The sequence below is a fragment of the Adelges cooleyi genome, unplaced genomic scaffold (assembly GCF_023614345.1).
Source record: "Adelges cooleyi isolate 19-005CV unplaced genomic scaffold, UGA_ACOO_1.1 ACOO_flye_CR_arks_rails_tigmint_CR_PRNA_7, whole genome shotgun sequence".
Classification (NCBI taxonomy): domain Eukaryota; kingdom Metazoa; phylum Arthropoda; class Insecta; order Hemiptera; family Adelgidae; genus Adelges; species Adelges cooleyi.
In genome coordinates, this window is record NW_026096404.1 from 237,517 (window position 1) to 248,907 (window position 11,391).

Sequence of the window (11,391 nt, forward strand, 5' to 3'; positions counted from 1 at the left end):
TCGTCATGAAATTACTGAAGGATTTTGGCGAACGGTCGGGCACAGGCCACCGGTGTTCTTCCTACAGCGTCCGCGCCACGCCCCCAGTCCGCGTCCGGCAAGCAGCCTTAAGATCCCAACCACATTAATGCACGACCATACAGCACACACAGTACAGTCCTGTTATTAGTGCTTGTACAACAATATACACCTAACACACTGCCGTTGTTGTTAATTAATTTCCCTGGCCGTTGGGCGCCGTCTCGCCGAGAATTAGCGTTGTCTCGCCCAACTTGGCCCAATCGTCGAACGGTGAATTTGCACCGCACTGTAAAATAGTCGTTATGATAATAATAGCATCAAGAGCACGAGTCGTCAATGCAGGGTAAATCATAGAGTATACGTATACATATATAGAGCCGTAACGTCATATTATAATACCCCGTACTCGGCAAACGAGTAATGAAGGAGGCGAGCGACAGTGTAACTGCTTTAAATAAAAATTAATTAAGTTTTTTCGTAGGCCGTTAAACTGCAGATTAAGAAAAACCGGACAGTGCACTTAAAACATTACATTTTCGAAAATAACGATTTTTGATTTAATGCATTAAGGCCAAATTACAGTGCTGAAAGTATTTACATTGATAACGTTAACTGATAAGAAATACTGATAACAAGTAGTTGATTAACGAAGGTTGATGGAGATAACACTACAGATGGTTGGTACCGTTTATTTGACCAAACTGTGGAAGAGAAGGATTATATGTTTCATTTTTTGTTCACACTGAATTGAGATTATTAAATTTTGTTTACATTATAGCTATTTTCATAAAATACTAGCTTAAGTGCAATAATGAAGTAAACAGAAGAATTAAAATCTATATGACCGCACAAAAGAAAGAAAAAAGTCTTCACTTTTGAGCGGTTGGTACTCTAGCTAAATGATAAAATAGGTTTTTAACCGTTATCATAAAATATTTTTGTTTTTATCAAGATATTGTTACCACTGATAATTTGTAACCACAGATTAAATAAAACAAGACATATTAAAATAACGGTTTTTGATTGGTTTAAACTTAATGCAAAAGGACCAAATTATAGTGCTGAACATTGTATACTAGCTATTCACAATAATAACGTAAACTGATAAGAAATATTGATAACAAGTAGTTGGTTAACGAAAGTCTAATGGTGATAACATTATAGATGGTTGATACCGTTTATTTGACCACACTGATCTGAGATCATTAGGGTTTGCTTACAATTAAACATTTTTTTTAAAGTGAACTATCTAGTTTTATTTAATCAGTGGTATATTGAACGGTTTTTTTTTCTTCTAATTTGGCAGACTGACTTTAGTCCTTATGTTTGTGGCATATTAAATTTACTATAGCCATCCACTGGAGTAAGTTAACTTGAACATTTATTAATTGTCTTTATTTTTTTTCCAACCCAGTCCAAACCCAGTTAAGCTATCTAGGACACTTTTCTGAGAACACTTTCTGATTTTATGTAATCTGTGGTGAAACGCTGCACCAAATAATCCTTATCAACTCTACAAACCAACTCTCTAACTATACAAATCAATAGAAAAGTAATTCGGATTTCGTGTGATAATATGATACTTAACGACGTGATAATATTATATCTAAAAGCGCGGATATATAATTTAGAACTAAAATGCTAAGAGTGTACATGCCGTCAATATAGATAATTGATGTTACTATTTTCCGACATCTTTGTGGGAATTAGAACCTTATTACATGAAAATGTGTTTATAACAATTATAAGTCAAGTTGATAACACTGGATCATAAATATCACAAAAATGGCAAACGTCGACTTCCATTATTATCACTAGTTAGCAATCTAGTTTATTATATGAATATATATTTGTGCTGATAAGTCAGAGAAGATATGTTTGCATCATATGGTTGCACTTATTGTTAGTGAAACAGATTAAAAATATGTACGAGTATACCAAAGTAATGTGATTTCGACATTCTGGTCACACTGCAGCTCGCCTTTTCGGTTCCTTCATAATAATTTAAATTAAAAAAATATATATATTTTACTGACTATTATACCATCTATTTATTAAAAAGAAAATAAGCTCATAGACATTTTTCCTAATATTTCTAGACTCTTAGCCGAACGCGGCAAAAAGAAGGCCATAGCGTTGTTTTAACTTTAATATTATTTATTGTTTCTAACTCTTGCAGCTTTTTTTCTTTAACTAGTTTTTGATTTCTTGTGAACTGAGTAGTTTCAGCGTATAAATATAGCTTTACAATATATACTTCAGAAAAGTAAAGATTAAAATTAATTTACTCATTAGTTTTATGGTCGATTAGTTTATGTTTCTAGGAATTTGTTTAATTATACATGGGATTTTTTTTCTAACACTTAATCCAGTGGTTTTTCACGAATTAAAATGTTTAATAATAAAAAAAATAATAATATTAGCTATAAAAAAATTAAAAAAAGGTTAAATGTTTGTAATTAGTAACAACTCGACCTGCTGTCTAAGAATAGGTAATAATAATATAAAAGACCAAGCAACTAAGCAATTCTTAACTTGATTTAGGTTTCTAAAAAATATAGGCGTTTGTTAAAAACCACACAATTGTCAAAATAGTTGGGTCAATAAATCAAAACCACACAGATTTTAAAAATTAATTTGATAAAAAAATTAATTTTAAGTTCTAGTAAAGTTTTTTTTCTTAAATTAAAATACATGATTCGTTTAATTAGTAAATATTTTATTATACGTTCAGAAAATATTTAAAAAAATAAAAAATTGAATAAAATAATTTTTGTAAAAACTTTTAAATTATAAAATTGTTTAATATTTTCAAACTTACCTCTTATTATTTTTAAATATTTAAGTAGACCTATTTTATTATTTTGGAATTAATTATGTGATTCTTACATTTTTTTTTATTTCCTCTTTTTGTACATTGCGTTTAGGTCCAGTTTGCATTGGCTTATTACTTTATTATTGTGCCAACACATTAATCCTACCAAGTTTGTTAATTTATATATATATATTGTGCTCAGATGGAATGTCTGAAATCCAACAATTCTTAAATGTTCTTAAACAAAATTCTATTCAGATTTAAAAAAAAACATTTTACTTAAATTTTTAGTAATTTTAGGCACATCTTTAATGTATTTTTTTTAATCCTTTTTTACTGTAACATTAATCACAAGTTTTGATTATTTGTAAACTGTTAAAGTGTACGGTTAAGATAACCGCCGTAAACATTTCATTTTTTTTTTTATACAAATAACACAGTTTTTTTCATCGAGAAATGTAAACAAATAAAATATAATTTATTCGCCAACGACCAAGCTGAATAAGATTGGGAAATCTAAAGCAAAAATGTCAACTCAATGGCAAGTAGGCAGTTTTCCCTTAAATTATTTAATCGTTATTACTATTTTTATTATGACCAACAAGTCGTTACCTAAGAAGTCACGTGCGTATCAACTATGAACTACAGTGGGTTTGTAGTTTTTTTTTTTTTTTTTAAATATGTTTACCCTGAATAAAAAAGTAATATACAATCCAACGGCTAGATAACAGCCATCATAGAATAACGCATGTACGCTGTGGCACATCACAATCATAAAAGTGTCTATTACGCATAGTACTATGTAAACATGTGTTTTAGCATTTCATTTAGAATAAAAAATAAGTTGAATATTTTTATAAAGTATCACAAAAAAGTGAAGTTCTTAAATCTGCTGATTTTGGTTAAACAGTATACACAATTAGTATATACAGTTGATAATAGTTTATCTATTTATAAATATACATTTGAAGGACTCTGCTTTAAAAAACAATAAAATCATTTTAACGTTTATTAGCAGTTAATTAGTTAAATATAAATTTAATTGTTATAATGAGCAATCGCAACACGATACAATTAACGCTAATTACATCTAATTAGATTTGAGTCATAAAATTTAACAAATCTATTACTTCATATATCAGGTAAAGAAACACAGTTGTTAAAAGATAATTTCAAAATGTATTGAAATAAAATAATTAATTAAACAAATCACAGTTTAACCGTAGCGACCTTATGAAGTTGTTACCGTGTATCAATGTGATATATATATATATTGTTTTTTTAATTTATTATGCATTTATTTTTATAAAACTGTTAGGTCACATTAATTTAACCTTCGCCAATAGCTGTTGTTTCATTTTACTTCCTATACGAAATCACTCGAATGTGGTTTTTACACAACACAAAATTATAGTATAACTTATACACTAGTTGGATATCATTTAAAAAATATGTTTTTTTAAGTATAGCATAAATCCTATATCGTACACCTTGGAAAACAAGTAACAACAAAACATAAGACATAGACCACTGTACAGTGTAGGAACAGACAGAGAGTAAAATATTGGAATCGACGTTTGATTACTAATATTATGTGTATTTATAGTTTCAAATAGTAAACAATATATTATTAGCCGGTTTCACCAACATTTGTTAAGAATGTAACTTATTGTTAAATATATTTATCAACTAGTCAATGAAAATTGGGTTTCATCGAGATTTGTTAGCCTTAACACATTGTTAAAACGATTGTTAAATTAATCACCCGAAATCGGCTTGTTAAAAAGTTAATCAGCATGTTAAAATGTATTGTAGTACTTATATATATATTATTTATATTATTATAGTTCAGAAATAGTTTCATCATTTTTGTTGACTAAGTATATTAGTTTTATATTGCCTGTCCTGACTATGAAAATAATTCTTATCACTAACTATTTTTTTAGGCCTTCAAATAGAAACAATTATCTTAATGACCTTGGTGACAAGCTATTTTTAGAAAGGTATAGACTATCTAAACAATGTATAAAACAATTATATATAAATTATTTATATAAACAGAAACGTCAAAAGAAAGTAAAATACAATTTTGTTGGCTGATTATTTCTTAAGTTGAATTTTTACACAATATTTGTTAACAATTCATTTAAATTTACCATATGGTTAAATGAAATAAGTTTCACCATAACATTATTATTGTTAAATTCTATTTGTTAAGTTAACAAAACCAAAGTGGTTACCGCGATTCCAACGTTCTCATTGGTTATTAATATATGTGATAACTGATATCTGTTTGAATTATTTAATTTGTCAGTTTGTTATTATTTGGCATATTATTTTACTTTCTTTTGACGTTTCGGTTTATATACATAATTTATAAATAATTGTTTAATATATCGTTTTGATAGTCTATACCTTCCTAAAAATAGCTTGTCATTAAGGTCTTAAAATAATTGTTTCTATTTTGATGGCCTAAAAAATAATAGTTAGTGATAATAATTATTTCCATTGTCAGGACAGGCAAGAAATAATAATATTATCTAAATTACAAAATACAACAAATTATGATATTTGAACCTATAATGCAAGTCTGTGCCATTCCTTTTTACCTAATCTAATAATTTCTGCTAATAAAGGGTTATCGAAGTTACTTTTCAATTGTTCTTGAAAAACTCAATATAAAGAAGTTTCTCATTAAATGTGTAATTTATTATTATATATTACTAGAATATGCAGTCAAATTATAAAACAATTTCTGAACTATATTAATATAACCAATATACATAATTACTAGAATACATTTTAGCATGCCGATTAACTTTTTAACATGCCGATTTAGGGTGATTAACTTAACAATCGTTTTAACAATGTGTTTAGGCTAACAAATCTCGATGAAACCCAATTTTCACTAATTACTTGTTAAATATAATTAACAATAAGTCAAACTCTTAACAAATGTTGATGAAACCGGCTGTACATCTCGTTTTGTAACTTGATAGCGCTGAATTTTTCTCAGGCGGTGTCTTAAGCCTTTTAGAGTTTTCTAACAAATTACTCTGCTTCGACAGAAATAATATTATAATATATATTCGAATGCTGTTGCCGCCTTTCGGCTCTCGACCAAAACGTGTTGAGGGTGCCTTAACGGCTATAGGATAGGCAACTTTGTGCCCTTAATGTAGACTACTTTCAGCGCCTTATGTACAAAGATAATCAATCTGCTATTTTGTGTTACGTTCAAGAAAAACCGGTACAATTTAAATACTTTATGTAAATCAATAATAGAAACAAAAAAATTATATAATAATAAAGATTGGCGCTTAGACCACTACAAACTATTAGCCTTATCCATATGACGTCTGGCTACTATAAACATATTAAATAAATAAAAATCATATGCCTTTAATGAAAGGCACAGTATCAGCTTGGTTTTGCAGACATGTCCACTCTGGGATGATATTCTTGTGTTGAGCTTCTAAGTTCTAATAAAATTGAGTAGCATTTTTACACACAAAATAATTGTACTAATTATGGTGGTGCTCCATTTAAATGAATTGACATGATTTTGTGTGCCGTTTTATACACGTTTATCACACGGAACCTTATAGAAATCTCGTTTTAAATTGTGTCATTTATTGAAATAAAATGAAAACATATTTTTCTGTAATGTTCTGTATGCTTGTTCAAACAGCTACCGGCTATCTATTCAAAAGCAAAATTTTCGAAAAATCGACCTAGTTATATTATTTAAAGTCTGCAGAGTGTAAACGATTTTAATTTTTTACTCAAGCAGTTATAATTGTGAAGGAAATAAATTTTGTATTGTAAATTTATACATTGATAATACTATAACGTTGTTATTGAAAATAATAATTCAACACCAAGTGCGCTTAATGAAGTTTAAGAACCGGATACAAGAACTAGAGTACATATTTTTTATATTATGATTTTATTTAAAATGAACAACATTTATTTTTTAAAAAGCGAACGTATACGCGAAAACCCCTCCATATACATAATACATTTTCTCGGGTCCTCATTTTTCTTTAAGCAAATCTGACTGAAAATGTCCCCAAATAGTTTCAAGCTTATACCACCTAAAACAAAACAAAAATGAATGGCATATATTGTTAGAACATAAACATAGTAGTTGCAGTGTTGCCCAGAAAAACGATAAGAGGAACAAAATTATAAAAAAAAATACCCCCTTAAACCAACTGTATCGAAAAACGTATCGACGCTAAAGAAAATTTGTATTACACAATAAAGGTAGTATATTTTATGATTACTTTGGTTAATTTCTGCAATTTGAGCTTCTGCGAGTGTCACGACTTCCATGTTATGATTGCACAATGCCGCATTGGCATGATCCAAAGTAAATTTATCTTCAGGAGTTATATTTAACTCCGCTTTGGATGTATTGTATAAGAGTTCTAAAAGCTAAAAATAAAATGGAATCGTCAAATTTCGAGGTTTATATAACATAATATATTAAAAAGTATGTCAACTTAAGCGTTATAATGATTAACAAGATTTTTTGTAAAATTAATTATGACTATTACCCCTAAATCTTTTAAAATTGCATGCAAACTCTCTACATGCTTCTTCTTGCTCCTTCTGACAGGGCGTACAGAAATTATTATTTCTTATTTTTTTCGATTAAAAAAATATAATACTGCTACATCTTTAACATTTTCATAGTTCTTAGCCGGATGACACCCGTGAAATAATAACAAACTGCCACATTCCTCATTACGGTTTAGTAGTTATATTTCCATTGAAACTTTATTTTTTGAGTTTTGACTGTCTTATTCCAAAGGTGCGACATAATCTGTATTAATTGTACGCAATAATTATAGGCTTATTTTAAGTACATTTTTGTATTTACAGAGCTTTTATCAATACATATTTATATTTTTACTATATAAAATATACTATCGGTGACAATGTCATATTAACAATTGTATGCGTTTTTAATGAAAATGATTTTATCAATATCGAGAAAAACTGTCGAATCGAGTTGAAGTATATTTTCCACTATACGCCATTAGTCTCAAATTTAAATATTACCCATTTGTTAGCCTCCCACGAGGGCTACCAGTTTTTTTGTGTTTCAAGCCATCATTTTAGGACCTTTTATTTTAAGAGTCAGAACTCATGATATGTATCCATAACGTATAGACAAAGTAAATATTCGGGATTACAGATTTTTTAACCGTCGGAAAACTGTTTTTTTGTTAAATTAAAAAAAAAAAAATTATCAAATTATGCCAATATTTTTTTACGGATAGTATTTAGAGGGGTCCCAGTAATTTTTGAGTGCTCAAGTACCAATTTTAGGTTTTAATTAATTTTTTCAAAAGTTATTTTATCACATTCAGTCAGCTCGATCAACTCAAGTGCGAACCTTAATTATTTTAATGGCTTTTTCCTTTGTAAATATTCGTCGATAGCCATACTTAAGGTTAGGTAGTAACATAACCTTAAGTTTTTGGTTTGTTTTCAGGGACTATTAATGGCAGTAGTTTAAAAAATATCTATGTACACAAATCGTATGTAAATAGTATATCCGATTCGATAACATTTTCTAATTTTGACAATTTGCTAAGTCCTAAACGTGTTGAGGGTGCCTTAACGGCTATAGGATAGGCAACTTTGTGCCCTTAATGTAGACTACTTTCAGCGCCTTATGTACAAAGATAATCATTCTGCTATTTTGTGTTGCGTTCAAGAAAAACCGGTACAATTTAAATAATTTATGTAAATCAATAATAGAAACAAAAAAAAATCATATAATAATAATTATTGGCGCTTAGACCACTACAAACTATTAGCCTTATCCATATGACGTGTGGCTACTATAAACATATTAAATAAATAAAAATCATATGCCTTTAATGAAAGGCCCAGTATCAGCTTGGTTTTGCAGACATGTCCACTCTGGGATGATATTCTTGTGTTGAGCTTCTAAGTTCTAATAAAATTGAGTAGCATTTTTACACACAAAATAATTGTACTAATTATGGTGGTGCTCCATTTAAATGAATTGACATGATTTTGTGTGCCGTTTTATACACGTTTATCACACGGAACCTTATAGAAATCTCGTTTTAAATTGTGTCATTTATTGAAATAAAATGAAAACATATTTTTCTGTGATGTTTTGTATGCTTGTTCAAACAACTACAGGTTGTTTATCCAAAAACAAAAGCAACATTCCGAAAAATCGACCTAGTTATATTATTTAAAGCCTCCAGAGTGTAAACGATTTTGATTATTATATTTTGGGGTCATTTTTTTTTTACTTAAGAAATTGTAATTGTAAAGGAAATACATTTTGTATTATAAATTTATACATTGATAATACTATAACGTTGTAATTGAAAATAATAATTCAACATCAAGTGCGCTTAATGAAGTTTAAGAACCGGATACAAGAACTAGAGTACATATCTTTTATATTATAGTTTCATTTAAAATGAACAACATTTACTTTTTACAAAGCGAACGTAAACGTGAAAACCCCCTCATAAACAAAATAAATTTTCTTGTGACCTTGTTTTTCTTTAAGCAAATCTGTCTGACGATGTCCCCAAATAGTTTCAAGCTTATGCCGCCTAAAATAAAACAAAACCGAATAGCATACATTGTTAGAACATAAAAGTTGTAGTTGCAGTGTTGACCAGAAAAATGATAACAAAATAACAAAAAATAAACCCCCCTTAAAGTTTAAACCAAATGTCTCGGAAAACGTATCGAAGCTAAAGGAAATTTGTGTTACACAATAAAGGTAGTATATTTTATGATTACTTTGGTTAATTTCTGCAGTTTGATCTTCTGTGAGTGTCACGACTTCCATATTATGATTGCACAATGCTGCATTGGCATGATCCAAAGTAAATTTATCTTCAGGAGTTATATTTAACTCCACTTTGAATGTATTGTATAAGTTTTCTAAAAGCTAAAAATAAAATGGAATCGTCAAATTTCGAGGTTTATATAACATATTATATTGAAAAGTATGTCAACTTAAGCGTTATAATGATTAACAAGATTTTTTGTAAAATTAATAATAACTACTACCCCTAAATCTTTTGAAATCGCATGCAAACTCTCACATGCTTTATCTTGCTCTGTATTGACAGGGCACACAGAAATTATGTGCCACTTTCTTTTTATTTCAAAAATTTAAATTTTAAAAAAACGTCGGATTTCGTATTTTACATTTTTCATAAACTATTGTGAGTTACTCAATTAATAAAGTATTTGTAAAGTGAAATAAGTAGTTGTTAAATAACTACCAGCTGACTTAAATAATGTTTAAAAACTAAGCGATTTAACTATATTTAAAAACAGAGCACGTTGCCACTACATTATATGTTTGCATTCAATGAGAATTTAATACAAAAATCCACAGTTTTTAATTCATTCGATACACTCATAAGATTTAGAGTGCATTTTAACAGGGAATATCTAAAACCCTGGACATGACGGGACGGGTTGGAAAAATGTCCATTTCAGAGATTAGTGTTGCCGACTAACAAAAATTAAATATTATGTTTATCATTAAGTTGAGAGGAAGGTAAAAACAAAAATATATAATTTCTTATCAAACCCTATTAGTTATTGAGTGGCTCATGATAAAAAAATCACCCTGTGTATATATATATATATATATATAAATGTATATATGTATATATTGATATTTAAAGCTATACATATTAATCATATTAACAAAAATTAAATATTATGTTTGTTATTAAGTTGAGGAAGGTAGAAACAAAAATAATTGTAAATAAATTAAGATCACATTCTAGAAAAACCAAATGAAAAAAAAAATTAATTTCTAAATAAACCCTATGAGATTTTGAGTGGCTCATGATAAATAAATCACCCTGTAATATATACAGGGTGATTTTTTTTATGTAAAGCTATACATATTAATCCAAAAACCATAGCAACGAATTAAAATTCAATTTTGTTTTCAATATTTATTTTTAACTGCAGGCAATAATGCCAAAATAATGTACTTGGGCGGTTCGGGTGTGAAATAAAACATGTAAAGGAAGGCTATTTGAATAATATTTGTAATCCGAGTCCCGTCTTTTATATATGTGTATTCTTATAAATTAACGAAGTCGCGTCCGATTATTAAATAAAATATGTGATAAAAAAAACATATTTTGGCAACACAGCATTATGGAAAATTTTGCATACCATCCCGTCGCGTCCCGGGTCTTAAATTTTAGATATAACTTTTTAGCCCAATAATAATATTACCTCATCATCACTTTTTCCATAATTGTCCTCTTTTTGTCGAGAAGTGCCCGCGTTTTGTCCAGAAGTGTTCAAATATCGTAATTTTTTAGCTAGCTCTTCTTCGATTTGATAATCCATTTCGGGTCTCTTATTTTTAACACATTGAATTACTAAGTAGTTCATTGCAAAACACAAAACAAATGTATATTTTGCATTCATGGTTTCTGGTTCAAAGACTTTGGAATTCAATCGAATTAAACAAAAATAATAGCTTGAACGCTGTACTGTGACTGGTT

General features: G+C 28.6%; 1 protein-coding gene across 1 annotated transcript; it reads right to left on the bottom strand.

Annotated features, from left to right (window-relative positions):
* Positions 1-9,325: 9,325 nt before the first annotated feature.
* On the bottom strand, positions 9,326-11,391 carry LOC126845180 (uncharacterized). Its single transcript, XM_050583780.1, has 3 exons — positions 11,117-11,391; positions 9,647-9,797; positions 9,326-9,453 (listed from the first exon to the last, which is right to left on the bottom strand). The coding sequence occupies exons 1-3, from the start codon at positions 11,312-11,314 to the stop codon at positions 9,326-9,328; spliced, it is 477 nt and encodes a 158-aa protein (XP_050439737.1). The 5' UTR covers positions 11,315-11,391.

What these genes read in the sequence shown, in the direction of transcription:
- LOC126845180 (XM_050583780.1), bottom strand. Translation starts at nt 11,314, where the DNA reads ATGAATGCAAAATATACATTTGTTTTGTGTTTTGCAATGAACTACTTA. An exon ending in ATGGAAAAAGTGATGATGAG is followed by an intron (nt 9,798 to 11,116) that starts GTAATATTATTA and finishes TTTTATTTTTAG; the next exon opens with CTTTTAGAAAACTTATACAA. An exon ending in AACTGCAGAAATTAACCAAA is followed by an intron (nt 9,454 to 9,646) that starts GTAATCATAAAA and finishes GTTTTATTTTAG; the next exon opens with GCGGCATAAGCTTGAAACTA.